Genomic DNA, 19,121 nt, shown 5'->3' with positions numbered 1-19,121 from the left:
CTGAGTGCAGACCCAGGAGTGACCCCTGTGCATCGCTGGGTGTTACCAAAAAAAAAAGCAAAATAAAAAAAAAGAAAGGGACTGGACCAGGGGCAAAGCAGAAAGGAAAAAAATGATAGGCCAATGTATTAAGCTCTAATGTGGTTGGACCTCCTGTAAGCCAAGACCCTCTATAAAAATGTGTATATTTGTCAATAAAGTGAGCTGTGATCGAAAGAAAGAAAGAAAGAAAGAAAGAAAGAAAGAAAGAAAGAAAGAAAGAAAGGAAGGAAGGAGGAAAGAAAAAAAAGAAAAGAAGAGAAGAGGGAAGAGAAGAGAAGAGAAGAGAAGAGAAGAGAAGAGAAGAGAAGAGAAGAGAAGAGAAGAGAAGAGAAGAGAAGAGAAGAGAAGAGAAGAGAAGAGAAGAGAAGAGAAGAGAGAAAGGAAGGAAGCAAGGAAGAGCTCTCCTGACTGACACCCAAGGACAGTAGATACAAGGGCCAGGAATATTGCACCATAGTTGGAAGCCTGTCTCATGAGCTGGGGGAGAAGGCAGCTGTAATAAAAAAGGGATCACTAAGACAATGATGCTTGGAGGAATCATTCAGGATAGGAGATGTGTGCTGAAAGTAGATAAAGGACCAACGTGATAACCTCTCAGTATCTGTATTGCAAACCATAATGACCAAAAGTAGAGAGAGAATATGGGGGAAATTGTCTACCAAGGAGGCAGGGGGAGGGTTGGAAAGGGGGGGTATAAAATGGGGACATTGGTGATGGAGAATGTGCACTGGTGGAGGGATGGGTATTTGATGATTGTATGACTGAAACTCAAACATAAAAGCTTTGTAACTATATCTCATGATGATTCTAAAAAAAATTTTTTTTTGGTTTTTGGGTCACACCCAGCGATGCACAGGGGTTACTCCTGGCTCTTCACTCAGGAATTACCCCTGGCGGTGCTCAGGGGACCATATGGGATGCTGGGATTAGAACCAGGGTCGGCCGCGTGCAAGGCAAACGCCCTACCAGCTGTGCTATCGCTCCAGCCCCTAAAAATTTCTTTAAAAAGAAAGATTTCTCCTGAACTGGAGTGATAGTACAGCAGGGAGGGTGTTTGCCTTGCACACAACTGACCCGGGTTCAATCCCTGGCATCCCATATGGTCCCCCAAGTACCGCCAGGAGTAACTCCAAACCCCCCCCCCAAAAAAAAAATAAAGAGTTCTCCTACCCCATGATTCTGATTCCTAAAATATTCTCATTATACATCAAAGTATAGTGGTGAGACAGGAAATCAGGGGGCCCCGACCTGGTGGCTAAGAGCATCCGCCTTGCAAGAGTGAGGGCCGGAGTTCCATCCCCAGCACACAGCCCACATGAGCAGGGCTCAGAGTCTGGGACCCAGCACTGCCAGAATGTGGGACCCGAAGCTACAGGGTGTGAGAGTGAGCACCACCAGAAGCAACCCCTGAGCACTAAGTCAGGAGTTCCACACAAGCCCCCCAAATTTTAGTGTTATATATATATAGATGTACTACACACATAAATTTTAGTCTAGACATTTAAGTACTAAGTATCTATATTTATAAATGGTTCATATTTTATGGTAGGCACAAATATTAGCCTGCAATTTTCTTTCTTGTACAATATCATGTTTTGGTATCAATCTATTACTTGCCTCATAAAGAAGAAACAGGAGTTGCAAATTACAGGAAAAAAAATACAAGATGGCTCAGAGAGACAGTACAGGGATTAAGACCTGTACCTGGCTGATTCAATCCCTGGTACCACATGACCCCAGAACTTCACAAGGTGTGGCTCTGAATACCCATGAGGTGACCTGTGTAATCTCTGACACCCAGGGCCTGGACTACAACATATTCTGGGACCTTCACATGGAACCAGTAGCTTGGCCAAGAACTGCCAGGAGAACTTCCCGGGTTTAACAGCCCCAAATTGTGTCTGTGTGTGTGTGCCTGTGTGCGCGCAGGCCTGTGTGCATGTCTGTGTTTTGTGTATGTGTGTGTTTGTGTGTGTGTGAGTCTGTGTCTGTCTGTCTGTGTCTGTATGGGGCCACGAAGGTGGCTTCAAGTGGTGGAGCAGAGGAATGAGGGTTTTCGAGGACGAGAACCTGTGAGAGGCAGAGCCAAAAACTGTGTGTCTGTGTGTGTTTGTGAGTGTGTCTGTGTGTGTGTGTGAACGTGGCTTCAAGTGCTACCGCAGAGGAAGGAAGGTTTCTGAGGACAGCATCTGTCCATGAGAGGTGGAGGGAAGGGGAAAGAGGTACAAAAGGACGACACAAATGATGTTGCAAGGTCCTAGGGGAGAGGAAGTGGACCCCTTCCTTCCTCCTGAAAGCGTGACCAGAAACAGGCATCTCTGGGGGAAACTTGGGAGTAGGGAAGAGGAAAGTGGAAGGAGACCAAATCCAAGTGTCCCTCCACATTAAAAAGTCAGTTTATCCCTTGAGAGTGGGAAGGAGAGAGGGGCTTCAGGAAACGTGGACAGAACAGTGACAGTAACCAACTTCCTGCACCAGCGGGGACTTCACGGGGACAGTCAGTCAGTGAGGGTACATGCCTGCGTCTGGACACACTCAGCTGGCCAGGCCAGTGTCTGGACACACTCAGCAGGCCAGGTCACGAGCAAAGCCAAGATGAGTGAATCTCAGACAGGAAGTGGAGGGAGAGGCCAGATCACCAGGGCAGGCATGTGACTCCCTGAGGGGAGAATCAAAGAGAGAAGTCTCAGGGGGAGTCGGCCTGATTGACAGTAAGTTTGATGGGGGGTTGCAGGAAGAATTCAGTGGCTCAGCCTGCCTGTCGTCAAGCATATGGCTATGAGTTCAATCCCAGGCGTCACCACATGCGCTTAACACAATCCTGCCAGCTCTAGTATCTGTAAACCTTGGCACTACCAGCAACTTCTGGTCATGCCACAGCCAGGGAGTATATGACAAGACTTAAGAGTGCGATCCCCAAGAAACATGAGTCTAAGCACCACAGTCAACGAAACGCAAACCTCAGTGAGCACCTCAGCAGAGTGTGTGAGCACTGCGACAGCCTATGGGCAAGGAGCACAACCAAATGTCCCAGCATCTCCGGCCGGCATATATGCAAGCCAGGACACTGCAATACTGTCACAGCAAGCAGGGAAAGAAAGGAGGGGGGCGTGGGGGTGTGAACAAACGAGCACAAGGTCCTGAGTTTAACCTCAATGCAGCTCTTATGCATAGCATCAAGAGTAGAGGGGGAGGGACGATTTCTTCGTGTTTATCCCGAAGGGGTGCTCCGGAGACCCAGGGGGCCTTTCCTGCGATCCTTATCCTTCAGGTTCTTAACCAACCGGACTGGAAATCAATACGAGAGGCAGAAGATGCAGTGCTGTTTGGGCCCTGCAGGGCCGGAGAAACCCTTTACAAGCTCAGCAGTGCTTGGAACCTCCAGGATCTGACAATGCTCAGGGATCGCGTGGTACTGGGGATCAAGCCACGTTCAGCTGAGTGCATTGCATGCGTCTTAACCCATGTGCTATCTCTCCAGCCCTGAGGAGATAGCTAGCTAGCTAGACAGATAGATAGATACACACATATGCTATATATATATATGTATATATGTATATATATATATATATATATATATATATGCTTTAGCCCTGTAGCACTGTCATCCCGTTGTTCATCGATTTGCTTGAGCAGGCACCAGCAACGTCTCCATTGGGAGACTTGTTGTTACTGTTTTTGGCATATCAAATACACCTTGCCAGGCTCTGAGTGTGGGCGGGATACTCTTAGTAGCTGGCCGGGCTCTCTGAGGGGACAGGGGAATTGAACCCGGGTCGGCCGCGTGCAAGGCAAACACCTTACCCGCTGTGATAAGTTTTTGGGTTTTTTTTTTTTTTTTTTTTTTTTGCTTTTTGGGTCACACCCGGCGATGCACAGGGTTTACTCCTGGCTCTGCACTCAGGAATTATCCCTGGCGGTGCTCAGGGGACCATATGGGATGCTGGGAATCGAACCCAGGTCGGCCGCATGCAAGGCAAATGCCCTACCCACTGTGCTATTGCTCCATCCCCTGTGATAAGCTTTAATATACATAATATTTAAGCTTATGGGCCAGAGAGATAATAAAGGAGCTAAGGTACTGATCTTACCTGAGGCTGACCCTGATTCAATCCCTGGCACCACTAAGGTTCCCTGAGCATCGCCAGGAGGAGTGATCCCTGAGTGCAGAGCCAGGAGTAAGCCCTGAGCACCACTGAGTGTGGCTCAACACCTCCCCCCCACTCCGTAAGTTTAGGGGACAGGGAGAGTGCTCAATAGATGGAGCTTATGCTTTGCATCCAGGAGGCCTGTGCTCATCCCTGGAACTGCATGGTCCCAAGTACAACCGAAGTGATCCCAAGAGAGCACAAGAGTCACCTGCATCCCTTTGAGTGTGACCCCAGAACCAAAGTTTACCGGGAATGGGCAAGAATGAAAATCAGGGGTTTTGAGCACATAGTAGTTCAGACGCAGAATAATTCTATGGATTAAGTTTTAGGTGGCAGCCTGGGTCTGGGATTGAAGTGGCAGAGAAGGCCAATCTTACAGGGAGGAGAGTAACAGAAGGGGGAATGGTTTGGGGCTGGATTCCCGGCTGCATCCTAGGGTTGTCTCGGAAGAGAGGATTAAATACTAACCTGCAGGAACTATTTTCCATTTAATCCGGATTCAAGCAATTTAAATACAGAATAAGTTTGCCGTTCAGTGCCGGGGATCCAGACGGAGGAGGTGCAGCCACCACACCTTCTCCAGATGGAGCCCTGGCGACACTGAGTAGCAACTAACACGGCTCCAGGATGTGGGACTGGGACACATCCGAACCGTGGGGGGGGGGGGGCACTGGAGTGGGGCAGCGCCAGCCCAGCCTCCAAGTGGCCCCGGCCACTGGAAGTCATGCCCTCGACCCGCCCTTGGCGCCATCTTGCCACATTCAACAGAGAAGCCAGGCGTTCTCGTGAGCAACGCGGCCGGAGAATGCTCCGGACCCGAGGCCGGGCCAGCAACACTGGGGATCCAGACGGAGGAGGTGCAGCCACCACACCTTCTCCAGATGGAGCCCTGGAGACACTGAGCAGCAGCTGACACGGCTCCAGGATGCGGGACTGGGACACATCTGAACCGCGTGGCCGCTAATGCGGCCGCATGACCTTTTCTAAAAACTAAAAACGTACAATCTTTTAATGGAAAACTAATTATCAAATGCTTCCTTAGTAGGGCTGTCTTTCTTGGGGGGAAACTCCAACAATAGTGAGTTTTGTGTTGAAATATGGAATGTAATCAAGGTAAAGAGAAAATAAAGTGAAATTCATCAGTTATATGGTTGGGGGTGGGGGGCGGGGGCGGGGGGTATACTGGGGATTTTGGTGGTGGAATATGGGCACTGGTGAAGGGATGGTGTTTGAATATTGTATAACTGAACATAAACCTGAGAACTTTGTAACTTTCCACATGGTGATAAAATAAAAATTTTAAAAAAAGAATAAGTTTGCCGTTAATTATGTGATAGGTAAAAAGCACTGTCTGTTTGTTTTGAGGGGCCACAGTCAGCAGAGCTGAGTGCTTACCCCTGGCTCTGAGCTCAAGATCACTCCTTGCAAGGTTCAGGGGACCATATGGGATGCTGGGGATCAAACCCAGGTGGGCTGCGCAAGGTGAACACCTTACTGTATTATAGCTCCAACTTCCATAAGAACTTCTTAAATTGAAGAATGGCCTTTGCCATGATTGTGTCTATGTGTATGTTGTTACCAGATTAAATAAAATGCAACTCACTCTTGACCAGACAATTCCAGCTGAGTGAAGCAACTTTTTATTTTAACACCCTCAGCAGAATTGGGAGGTGGGGCTACTCGCAGCAATGCTTGGGGGCTACCACTGTGCTCAAGATCAGACTCAGAGCCTCGATCATGCAAAGCAGAGCTCTATCACTCGAGCTACCTTCCAGGCCCTAGAGGAAGCAATGCTAACCCATAGGCCTGACGTGTCCAGCCCTACCCTGAAGTCCAATCTGGACCACCTTCCACGAACCCAAGTCTCAGTTTATCTCCCCATTTGAGCTGCAGGTACCTGTATACTTCTCACCCAAGATACAAGCAAGACTCTGTTCTTTCTATAAATTCCTACAACTAGCTGGAAAGAAATTATTTGAAGGGCCGAAGCAATAGTACAGCAGGAAGGATGTTTGCCTTGCATGACCCGCCTTCGATCCCCGGCATCCCATATGGTTCCCCCAGCATTGCCAAGAGTAATTCCTGAGTGCAGAGCCAGGAGTAAACCCTAAGCATCGCTGGGTGTGACCAAAAAAGCAAAAAGCAAAAAAGAAATTATTTGAAGAAAGAAATGGGTACTTATGAAGACAAGCCAAAACCTCTCACCTTCCCCCGCAAAGGTGTTTATCTTAAAAGAGGCGAGTAGTACGTGCCTGAGCCCTGAGTAGCTCTGCAGTTTGGTTTTTGTGTGTGTTGTGGGGGCAGGATCACAGACATCAGGGCTACCAAGGTCATGCCCACCACATGTGGGATGCTGGGGATTTGAACTCGTGACCATACGTTGCAGGGTTGCAAGACGGAAGCTCTAAACACCATCGTGCCGCTGTTCTCCCGGATCCTGTAGCTTGTTTGAAAATGTATTAAGGCTGTGTTTTTCTTTTCTTTTCTTTCCTTTTTTTTTTGCAGCAGATGAAATACCATATGTTTTTTCAAAAGGCTGTTATTCTCTGGGGCTTTAAATAGTTTATTTTCTTCTTTATTTTTTTTTCTGAAGGGGGATTCATTATTTACTTAAAATTACAGCACATGAAACCCCAATCCGTACAACACAAAAAAAGCAAAGCTTCCCTGATTAGGGCCAGAGCCTATAGCCTAAGTCACTCTCTTCTTTTTCTCTTCCTCCAAGCTCACACCTCCAGCCATTTGAAGTTACAACTGCAACACCCTGAAAACATACATACACGGGGCTGGAGAGATGGTAGAGGGCAGGGCGCTTGCCTTGTACACAGTTGACTCAGATTCAATCCCTGGTACCACATATGTGTCCCCTAAGCCCCTCCAGGAGGCCCTAGCAGTGCCAGGTATGGACCTCACATATCACTGTATCACTGTATTACTGTCATCCCATTGTTCGTAAATTTACTTGAGCGGACATCAGTAACGTCTCCATCCCTCCAAGCCCTGAGATTTTAGCAGCCTCTCCTTACTCGTCTTTCCCAGTGATTGGAGGCTCTTTCAGGGTCAGGGGAATGAGACCTATCATTACTGTTTTTGGCATATTGAATACACCACAGGTAGCTTGCCAGGCTCTGCCCGTGTGAGCGGGATACTCCTGGTAGCTTGCCAGGCTCTCCGAGATATGGGTAAGAAGTGTCTTATGTGCCGCGCGGAAGGCTTGGCCAGAGCATCCGAAAAGCAGCCTGGAGCATGGCGACAGTTGGGTAGTGGAGGTCAGCTGCCAGGGCTGGGTCCCTTGGGGTGGGGAGGGTTCTCACCCGCTCCCCTCTGGGACGCCCCGAGTGAAAACAGCCTAGCATGGAGTCTCAGGCCCAAAATAAAATTTAAAAAATAAATGAAAGAAAAAAGTTTACAAAGATGTGGGAAGGCGGATGAAAGGGTGAAGCACATGTCTTGCAGGTGCAAGACCCCAAGTTTAATCCGTAGCACCCCTTGCCCCCAGCCCCCTCAGCACTGCCACACATGACCAGCATCATATTACCAGCCAAGTACCCAACATTTAAGATCTAAAACAGATGTTGCCACAGGCCATGCTGTCCAGCCCAGAGAGAAACCATCTGTGGTGCAAGGGAATAAAGCTACCCACAGAAGGAGCCAGAGACGAGGCACAGCGCCGAGGGACCCACTCCGCCAGTTGTGTGTGGATTTTCTGTAGCTCACACTCTACTCCATCTTTTCCACAGCTTCTGCTCCCCCACTCCCCTAGCCTCACCGCCTTTCCTGGGGTCTGTAAGATGGTAAGTCCTATCTTCTGTCCCTACCTTCTGACTGGATTCTGGGCACATGCTCAGGATTTACTCTGGCCTCTGTTCTCAGCGTGGTGCTCAGGAGGGCCGTATGGGGTGCTGGGGATTTGAACCAGGTCAGAAGCATGCAAGGCAAGAGCATGACCTGCCATACTATATCTCTGGGTCACAACCAAGCTAATTTTTAAAAAGCAAGGCAGGGTCTGGAGCGATAGCACAGCGGGTAGGGCGTTTGCCTTGCACGAACCGACTTGGGTTCGATCCCCAGCATCCCATACGGTCTCCTAAGCACCGCCAGGAGTAATTCCTGAGTGCATGAGCCAGGTGTAACCCCTGAGCATCGCTGGGTGTGACCCAAAAAGCAAAATAAAAATAAATAAATAAATAAAATTAAAAAGCAAGACAAACATATGATGTGATAGTGCAGAGCTCCCAGCAGGCCAGAAGTCACATCTCTCACTTATTCTGGTGAAGTCAAAAGGCGGTCAGCATAAGCCAGACATCTAGAAAGATAGGCCTCAGGGGGAAGGGACAATAGGAACAGCCACAATCAAAGCTGGTGAGCAGGATTTGACTTGAGAGAGAGAGACTGGGCAATGCTGGACAAGAAGCGTGGTGGTACCAGGGAGTGGCTGGTGTGAGGCCTTGGCCAGCCCATACTCTCATCAGCTTCCATCAGGACACTCCAGATCAACAATTTGTGTGGCAATTTTACCATAACAGACAATCCTGCCAGTGAATGCAAACTGCAGGCCTCAAGGACCAGGGATGGGTCCCTCCTTCCCATCTCCCCATCACTACGGAGTTCGTGGCTGTCACGCTCACCAACTACCTCCGGATGCCATTTAAGCGCATTAATGGCCACGATCCAGAGACTCACAAATGAATCTCAGAACTGAGCAGCTCACTGCAGAGATGCCTGGGGACCCTAATCATTTAAAATTTTAGAATTCCTGGAGCGCACGGCCACTTTTGCGCTCATGCTATTCATAACGAGCAATACAAAATAAATTATCTGGGGCTTTAACGATAGCATAGGGGGTAGGGCGTCTGCCTTGCACGCAGCCAACCCGGGTTCGATTCCCAGCATCCCATATGGTCCCCCGAGCACCACCAGGAGTAATTCCTGAGTGGAGAGCCAAGAGTAACCCCTGAGTATTGCCTGGTGTGACCCAAACCCCCCCTCAAAAAAAAATTATCTAGCATCTGCCTGTTGGGCAAGCGTGAGTGGTGGTGGGAAAATTGGAAATAATGGTGGTGGGAAGGTGTAATGGTGGTGGGATTGGTGTTGAAATATTGAATGTAATCCATTATTGTGAACATCTTTATGAAAATGAAATTTAAAAAAGGAAAAAAAAAAGAGACCATCCTGTCCAAATTGGAGCCAAATGAAACCGTCTGTTTTCCTTTGGGTCCTGCCCTTTCATCCACGCGAGCTGGTGCTCCCAGCAGGCTCTGCGCTCCATCTGCTCTCCATCAAGGTCAAAGGGCCTTCCTGCAGGGGCTTGTTTGGTCAGAGCTGCAGAAGCCTGGCTTCACCAGGACTCTCAGGGGACCTGCTGAGCCAGTGTGCGATGGCCAATGAGCCCACAAAGCCAAGGAGAAAGGCAGTGAGGGAGGCCTGGGGTCCGCTGTGGAGAAGCAGGAGGGCTCAGGAAGGAAACGAGATTTCCAGTGAAACCAGATCCAGGCTGAGACCCTCCAGCTACAGAGGAGGGGGGTGGGGAGGAGGGAGGGACAGAAAAACTTCCAGGGAAACCAAAAGGCTGGAAATTTATGAGACTGTAGCCTTAGGAGGAAAAGACCCCAACTGTTGTTGTTTTTGTTTTGTTTTGTTTTTCTTCCTATTAACTGTTTTGTTTTTCTTCCTATTAACTGGCCTTGGCAGAGCCAGGAAGCACAATCCATAGAGTCAATGAAACAGGTGCTTAATTTGGGAAAAAAAAAAAAAAGCTCACAAGTAAAAATATCATCATACTACTGTGGAGACAGGGTTCTCTTACAGTCGTCAGCCCAGGGCCCTAAGAAGCTAAAGTGTGTGGCTCTGCAACAAATTCCATCTCCGTATTTCAATTATCATTTTTAAAAATAGGGGCATCCCCCCTTAGGGCTTAGATGGCACATCCCTGGTCCTTGGGGACAAACTCAGTGGTGCCTTGGGCACAAGGGCTAAATCCGGCCATTCAGGGGTGCTAGGCAGTGCTAGGAATCAGGACCTGGCGTGTGCGAGGCATGTGCTCCACCCCCAGTGCTCCAGTGCTCTCTCTCCTCCTTCCCTTGTTTGTAAATAACTGCAGGCCAGAGAGAGAGTGCAGGTTTTCAGGCGCTTGCCCTGCAGTCAACCCAGTTCCATCTCCTGCATCACATATGGTCCAGGGAGCACAGTGGAGCTGCGCAAACATCCTGTTCCTTTATGCATCCACTTTACCAGGTGCTTGCCGATGCAAATGAATGAATGAATGAATGAATGCGCTATCCCTATGTGGACTATAAACATCCTTCAGCCTCAAAACAGAGGCTGGCACCCACCCATAAGTGCCTTTGGGATTGGTTCCCTACCACTCACCACACCTGACCACTCAAATGTGGCCTAGTTTGGGTAATCCCAAGGCAGGAAATGCAGTATATTCCACAAAGTGAGCGTCTGAACCTTCTATCCTCATAGCCTATACAACAAAGCCAGTCATGGCCCACCAGGCCTTACCCTGGTCCCCATGCGCTCTGAAAGGCCTGGGGCCGAGGCACCTGTCAGCCAGTGCCCCATCACTGTCCACTCACCCTGCCAGCCCGTCGCTCACCACAAGGACATAAATTGGCCTGAGAGTCGGCTGCCAGGGAGCATCTGTTTAGCTGGCACTGACGACTGTGGGAACAAAGCCAACAAGAAGAGTCAGGACAGGAAAAGAGGAGGTTTGGGGAAAATGGTGCTTTGGAACATTAATGACGAGTAGGCCCTTAATTTCTACAGCAAAGCACAGAGAGTGCATTGTGGAAACATCTGGAAGCCACGGCTTCACTCCATAGAAGAAAGAGCACTGAGAAGAGAGGGTCTCTGCAGTTGCTCCCCTTACTTATCTCTTCCTTACTTATGCTATTACAAAGGAACCCCTCCATGGGAGGGAACCCCCCCAAGATTCTTCCTGCATCTCCCAGGGAACGCCACGCAGATGGTTCCCAACACAGGGATTACATTTCTACCTTCCTCCTTGAAGGGAAACTGGTTAGGGGAAATCTCCCCGGTTAGATGCTAAAGTAAATCTGTGAAGTAAACATGGACCAAGGTGGCCGAAGCAACAGTACATCGGGTAGGGCACTTGTTTGTATGTGGCTGACCCGGGCTTGATCCCTGGCATCCCATATGGTACCCTGAGCACCACCAGGAGAAATTCCTGATTGCAGAATCAGAAATAACCCCGAGTGGGGCGGGAGCAATAGCACAGCGGGTAGGGTGTTTGTTTGCCTTGCACATGGCCAACCCGGGTTCGATTCCCAGCACCCCATAGGGTCCCCCAAGCACCGCCAAGAGTAATTCCTGAGTACATGAGTCAGGAGTAACCTCTATGCATCACCGGGTGTGACCCCAAAATTTAAAAAAAAGAAGTAACCCCTGAGCATTGCTGGGTGTGACCCAAAAAGCGAAAAACAAAAATCCCATGGACCGAGGATTTCCTCACCCTCCTCTAACTTCCTAGCCCTGCAGCCATTCACCCCACTGGAGATAAAGGTTGGCTCCCTCTGACAAGCAAGATTCCTCTAGCGCCATAATCTCAGGTTTTCGGGCCTTGATTTTTTTCTTCCTTAGCCTGAGAGCTCCGCTAGGGCACAGATTCCGTGCTTTGTCACTTCTATTTCCAGTCTGGCACTGTGCCTGGGAAATACACTAACTCTGAACAACCACTGAGTGAAGGCTTGCCTGCATGTTTACCAGATCAGCAGGAAAGAAAAACACGTGACCTCATTGAGTAGGTAGGATGGTAAATATTTGGTGCTTTTCGCCTTATCAAGTAGAAGCTATCTCTTCTACTCCCACAAACACTACCTCTTTTATGATACCTATCATTTTAAGATCCCATTATGTTTTATGTTTTTTCGGTACACCTATAAATCTCTCCGTATAAAATTCTTCAGAGGGGATAGAGCGATAGTACAGCAGGTAGGGCCTTTGCCTTGCACAATGCCAACCTGGGTACGATTCCCAGCATCCCATATGGTCCCCCGAGCACCGCCTGGAGTAATTCCTGAGTGGAAAGTCAGGAGCAACCCCTGTGCATCGCCAGTGTGACCCAAAAGGCGAAAAAAAAAAAAGAAAAACATTCTTCAGAGGCAGGGCTAAAGCAACAGTATATCAAGTAGGACATGCGGTCAACCAGGGTTCAATCCCTGGTATCACCAGGGGTTCCCTAAGCCCCACCAGATCCCTAGCCCCGCACCGGGAGTGAGTCCTGGGTCAGATCCAGGAGTAAGCCCTGAGCACTGCAGCCTCAGCCCAAACACACACACACACACACACACACACACACACACACACACACACACACACACACACACACACACACACACGCCCTACCCACTGTCCTACTCTCTGGGCCCAACAAAGGCTAATCTTTTTCAATTAGTTAAATAATTTTATTTACCATCACTGTATCACTGTCATCCCGGTGTTCGTCGATTTACTCAAATGAACACCAGAAACGTCTCTATTCCTTTCAGCCCTGAGATTTTAGCAGCCTCTCCTTATTCGTCTTTCCAAATGATTGGAGGCTCTTTCAGGGTCAGGGAAATGAGAACAATCGTGACTGTTTTTGGCATATCGAATACGCCACGGGTAGGTTGCCAGGCTCTGCCCATGCAGGCGGGATACTCTCAGTAGCTTGCGGACTCTCCAAGAGGTATGTATATATCTGTTACTGTATTTGGGATACAAATATGCCACGGGGAGCTTGCCAGGCTCTCCCATGCGGGCAATAAACTCTCGGTAGCTTGCCAAGTTCTCCAAGAGGGAGAACCAGGCTATCAGATAATGCGCGGCCGCATCGAGCAATAATAAGAGGCCATTATTTACCATGACACCTAATAAAAGACTGACAATCAACTAAACCCTATTAGCCTCACATCGACTAAAACCTCCCAGCACAAACACCTAGGTCTTTTTTCAAGAAATGTTCAACCTCCAGAAAACAAAGGCAGAAATGCCCATTGGCACGTTAAACCAAAGACAACATTCATGTGACAACCTTAATGCCAAGTGACAAAGAAAACAAATAGTGTTGAGGCAGGCGTGGGGGTGTAGACGTGCTTGTGAAAGCCTGATCCAGTGAGGCAGGGAGGAGGAACTGGGTGGGCCACAGAACATGGAGGTGGCTACGATTTGTAAATAATCCCCAATGCAGACCCACCGCACCAGCAGGCAGGACTGCGCGGCTCGCGCTGGCATGGAGCCATTCTCTGAGTCATCTGTCGGGGCTGTTGAGGCGGGGGCTCCTTGCAGGGAATGTGGCAGAATAAAATCGCGTTGTGCACGTTACGCGTGGAGACATATGGTTGGCGAACACAGGCAACTGTGCGTGTGGGAAAGCCTCGGGCGGGAGCACAGGGTTTCTCTCTGCTGCAGAAACTTGTAACTAACGCATTGGGAAGGAGGGCCATGGTGGCTTTTCCCGGGGCGGTTTTCTCTGCCCGAGAGAATGAGGCCACACCTCACCATACGGAGCTATAAAGAACGGCTTGGGTGATGCTTGGCTCCTGCCCAGGTGGTGACGAACTGGGAAACACGATGGTGTTCTTAGCCTCGGTATGCGAGTTCTCAGAGGTGCTGAAGTGACACTAGCTTGTAAGTCCCCGTTGACCTCTTTATCACATGACTCAGACAAGAAACTGAGAAAGACCGGATCTATTAGGAGCTCCTGGAGGCAGGAGAAGGTCAAACACTGCCCTCTCCACTCTGAAATAAGCCCAGCGCTCCATGAGTTGGTAGCACTAAACATGACACAGGATGTGGAAACATTACGTAATTCTTTATGACTCGGAGGGCCCGAGTGATAGTACAACAGGCGTGGTGCTTGCCTTGTATGTGGTCAACCGGGGTTTGATCCCTAGCATCCTATAGAAGGTCCCCCATGCTCTGTCAGGAGTGACTGCTGAGTACAGAGCAAGGAGTAAGCCCTGAGCACCGTCGGGTGTGACAAAAAAAAAAAAAAAAAAAAGCTAAACTCTAAGGGACCAATGAGACTAAGCATATTATTAGCACAATTATTTAGAGGAGGTCAACTTCTCAGAGAACCCATGCATACTTATGGGCTATCAGAGTTCAAGTCTATAAATAGAAAGGAATGGGTCATACATTAGCCCGAGGAAGGGGTGGAAAAAAGTTTACCAGCTGGGCAGAAAGATCAAGCGGCAAAGAGGCATCACTGCACAATTTCAAGAGATCAATTAATGATCAAGTTGTGACTTTGATTGTTACAAAGGCTCCTGTTACCATCTCAAAGAGAAAATTCTCATTCTCTTTCTCCTTGATATTTTACAGAAACTGGTGGATATGATGGACGCCCCAAACCACGAGAAAGACAGCACATCTCTCGCTCTTCAACCACATTTGAGCTCTTGAGCTGAAAGGTGTGAAAGGGGAAATGGACAGGGCAGGGCTCAGGGCCTGCCGTCTCCCCCTAATCAAACTGGGGGCATGAGACTGGGGACTAAGCGAGTCTAGGAGGGAACCCCAGGAGCTTCTGCCCCAGTGGGTAGATGAGTCAGAGGCATGAAGCCTGAGACCCAGGGGGCAGAATGAGGCCAGAGGGGCCGGGATCTCTGCAAGCACTGGAAGCTGTGGCTTCCTGGCCTGTCTGCACGTCAGACTGTAGCTCTTTGTTCAGTTCCCCCGTATGTGTGTCCAGAGGAAGGTACAAAGATGTGAGCCCTGCCCAAATGTCCATGGAGCACGGACTGGGCTCTGCCAAAGGAAAATTCTGACTCAGTGGGTGAGCAAGGCCCACAGCCTTCCGGCAGTTATTCTGTCAGTGGTTATTCTGTCTCGGGAGCAAAGAAAAGCTTGGGCACAGGGACAGGTCAGGCTGCAGAGCTTCCTGGTTAGAACAGGAATTAGAAAGGAACTGAGGCAAGAGCCTGGCTCCTGGCAGGAGAAGGATCCTTTGAGGAAAAGACCAGGATTGGACGGCTGGGTGGTCACCGGAGTCAGATGCGGCTGTGTTCATTGTTTAAGGACCAAGTGCTGGATACACCGCCTCACGTTTCAAAGGGCCAAAAGGGAACGGAGGAGCGAGGGAGACAGGGAGAAATGAAGCAAGACACAGCTATCATCTACCTCTCCTTGGTGGGGTCTCCAGGGGGAGGCTGGGGTAAGGTAACCCAAAGAGGCAAGAATCTCCCCCAGCAAACGGGAAAAGCTCAGCGGGGTAAGGGGGTACAGGAAATGCGAGTCACAGAGATTTTTGAGAATTTTCCGAGAAAACCAGGGGTGAGAAACAGGCCATGCGTGGACTCTGGCACCAACTCCTGTCAGACCCACTCTCACACAGAAAAGGAGGAAGTGCTGGCGACCCCTGAGTCAGGACCATAAACTAGGTGGGGGGGGAGGGGGCATTCGCTCTGGGTAGAGGGAGAGGCCTCGGGTTTGACCTCTACTGCCCGGGGCGCAGAAAGCGACTATAACTTCAAGGCGCTCTGCCTCCAGACCAGCTCGCAAACTTTCTACCAATGTGGCGGCACCCCTCTGCTCCCCAGGCTCACCCCTCGAGCTCCAGCGGAGTGCGGGGGGCTTCCCCGGTGATTCCCTTGGGCGCGTTCCCGGAAAGATGGAGGCCACCTCCGCCTTTGGAGAGAGACCCCTTCTGCGCTGCGCTCCTGGGCGCGGGCCGTCGCCGGCCCTTCGGGTTGGGCCGGGTGCACGCCCCCCCACCGCGGTGCGGGCGGTGCGTCCCGGGAGCCCCCCTGGAGGATGGAGGCGGAGGGGGCCTTTCTCGAGATGGGGCGGGAGGCGCTAGGCGAGGGGAGCCGGGGAGCGGGGTGTGGGGGCGCGGGCGGTTACCTCGTTGCAGCCCTCCTGCAGGACGTCCAGTAAGTTCCCCCGGGCCAGGCAGGCTAGCATGATGCTGCCCCCGGAGTCCCCCGGCGGGGTCTCCAGGCCGGCGGCCGCCGCCTCCCTCTGCACACAAAGACTCCCGGCTCAGCTCCTGGGGATCTCGCCCGAGTCCCGCAAGCCACTTACTGGAAACCGAGAGCCGAGCCAAACTAGCGGCCTGCACTGGGCATGCTCGCACGGGGCCGGGGCTGGAGGGGCCGTGGCGCGGCCGCGGTTCCTATAGAAACAGCTGGGCGCGCACCGGGCGGCGGGGCGCTGGCTGCCCGCCCCTGGCGGGCGAGAGGGCAGGAGAGCCCAGCCGAGGGCGCGCGGGCGGGCTGGCGTGTGCGCGCACACACACACACAGACACACGCACAGACACACAAGAGCACACACACGCGCACACACACGCACGCATGCAACCGGCTTGCAGGCTGTTGGGCTGGTGTGTGCACGCACATGAAGGCGTATGTGTGTGTGTATGTGTGTGTGTGCGCGTGTGCGTGTGCGTGTGCGCGCGCGCACGCTGCAGACATAAACACACAAGAGGCTTTGCAGGCTAGTAGGGTGGGCGGAGCACTCTTGCACAGGCGCACGCAGCCACACACACACAGGTAGGGGTGTCTGCGTGTGCACGTGCTTGCAATCACACACGTGCACACGCAGGGGGCAGCAAGATGTGCACTCCACACAGCCCAGCCTCTGCTGGGTTAAGGCCACAAGCATCCCACCACAAGGTGGGTGGAAAGGGGGGTGATTCATAGGAATTTTTTCTCCCCACAAACAGACTGAAAACAGCAACCTTTTTCCACTGGTGGCCTGGGCGGGGTGAGATTCAACTCAAGACGGGGAAGGAGATGAAAAAGAAACAAGGAGAGAGAGGTAGAGAGACAAACCAATTTAAAAAAAAGAAAGAAGGTGGGGAAAGGCAAGAAAAGACAGAACTTTAGTTATTGATTGTATTTTGAAACCTATTTCAGGACAGTTCTGCTAAACAAAGCACCCGAGGTCATACCAGCAACAGGAAGGGTAAATCAGAAGTCCCTAGGGCTTTCACCCCTTCCTTTCTTATAAAGTAACAGCATATTTTAAAACCATATTTTGAACCGACTTTTCAATTCTTTAAACAAGTTTGACTTGAAATAAAACCCACAAAAATGTCCTGTTGCTTTCGAAAAGAGTCCGGCAAAAGCTCGCTACAGTGGAAGGCTGTTCTGTTTCTAATTACTCACGTCACAGACTCGTTATTTATTTTTACTCTCAGGGCACACTCTTGTTTCTATAGGAAAACCCATCGCTGGAACAACACCCATCTTATGTTACACCGCCTGTGTGATCCAGATGGAGGGACCCGCCTGGTCACGTGTTGAGGCTCAGGTCAGGACCTGGTCCAAGGGCACAGCTGGGCGGGACAGAGGCACTGGGAGGTGCTAGGATGCTGCCTTCAGAATTTTGTTTCTCTTTTTCATTTGGAGGCCAAACCTGCTCAGGGCTTACTTCTCGCTCAGGAATCACTTCTGAAAGGGCTCAGGGATTTAGGGGATCAAACCTGGGTCAGCAGTGTGTACCCCAACTTCATGACTCCTCTTTTGTCATAGAGAGAATGAAAAACAAAACCAAAAAAAAAATTTTTTTTTTGGCCCACATCCAGCAGTGCTCAGGGCTTATTCCTGGGTTTGTACTCAGAGTCCAATCCTGAAAGTGCTCAGGGAGCCATATCCTTGTCCTAGGATGCCAAGGACAAACTCAGCTGACTTCTTGCAAGGCAGGCAGCCTACTGGCTGGACTATCTGTCACACCCTGAGAAAGAAAATCTTTTACCCAGAGCTGCCAGAAATGGCAACATCTTGCCTGAATGTCCAAGGCTGCTAAATACAAAGTTGCCTCTGAGCACACACCACTCCTCATTCTCCACCACAGCCAGCAGCAAGCAAGGGGCCAGGAGAGGTGCTGACAGGCTACTGCAGGGTGAAGGCTGGGCATGCAGTTTGGGTGACTCCCTCCAAATCAAATCAGAAGATTGCTGTCCCTCACCCACTAGATGGGGGAATGAGTTGGGGGAACCCACCACTCCACAACCATAGGTCATGGTGTATCTCTCTCCACCGAGTCAGTAACCAATAAGCAAAGGCAGCAAGACCCTTGGAGAACAGAGAAGAACCTTCCAACAGAATTGTCTGCAACGCATGCACAACGCATTGCTAGGGAAGACCCAAAAGCAGGTAGCTAGTGGCTCCTGGGAGAGACAGAGTTCTGAGCAGTGACAACCACTCACCTAGGTGGCACACAGCCACCAAGGGAAGTCCTGCTCACAGCTAGCCATGCTGAGAGGTCACCATCTCTCAAGTTACATCTCCTTATCACAATGGGAGAACAAAGCAGCAGGCAAAAAAAAATGGTTTCACTTTTTGCATTGCTGAAAGTGGACATTTAAGAGAACAAAAGAACTCATCTTGGGGCTGGAGTGATAGTACAGCAGGTAGGGCGTTTGCCTTGCACGCGGCCAACCCGGGTTCGATTCCCAGCATTCCATATGGTTCCCCAAGCACCGCCAAGAGTAACTCCTGAGCACAGAGCCAGGAGAACCCCTGTGCAAAGGGCTGGTAGCAAGCCTAGGGCTGGGCCATGGAGGCCTGAGGTTCAGATTTGAGCCGCCATCTGACTTGTCAATAAGCCATGATCCTTTCATCTGTGAAATCCCTCATTTGGTACTGGGGGCCAGATGAGTTTTTTGGCTTTTTGAGTCACACCTGGCGATGCTCAGGGATTAATATATATTCCAGTTGCTAGAACTAGGGAAACCTGGGCTGTCTTATTAATTACAGGGTATATATCCCAGATTGCACCATTTCCTGGAAAAACATATATATATTATATTATGTATATGTATGTATTAATGTATGTATGTATTAATATATGTATGTATGTGTGTATTAATATATATATATATTTAGTTTGTCTTGGGACCATACTGGATGATGCTCAGGGATCTGTGCTCAGTAATCACTCCCAGCTAGCTTGGGGAGCCATATGGTGTACCAGAGATG

General features: G+C 50.2%; 1 protein-coding gene across 3 annotated transcripts in view; it reads right to left on the bottom strand.

Annotated features, from left to right (window-relative positions):
* DIXDC1 (DIX domain containing 1) overlaps positions 1 to 19,121 on the bottom strand; it is an 86,488-nt gene that overhangs the window by 56,598 nt on the left and 10,769 nt on the right. For 2 of the 3 annotated variants that reach the window (XM_004604687.2, XM_055130338.1), the window contains exon 1: positions 16,041 to 16,320. The exons of the other annotated variant lie outside the window; for it this stretch is intronic. In XM_004604687.2, the coding sequence (XP_004604744.2) occupies positions 16,041 to 16,100 (60 nt within the window). In that variant the 5' untranslated portion in view covers positions 16,101 to 16,320. Of the gene's footprint in view, positions 1 to 16,040; positions 16,321 to 19,121 lie in introns of those variants that run through there. 3 annotated transcript variants of the gene reach the window in all.

This window comes from Sorex araneus, chromosome 3 (genome assembly GCF_027595985.1).
Source record: "Sorex araneus isolate mSorAra2 chromosome 3, mSorAra2.pri, whole genome shotgun sequence".
NCBI lineage: Eukaryota > Metazoa > Chordata > Mammalia > Eulipotyphla > Soricidae > Sorex > Sorex araneus.
Note: the sequence above shows the minus strand (reverse complement) of the source record. Positions and strands in the feature narration are given on the sequence as shown.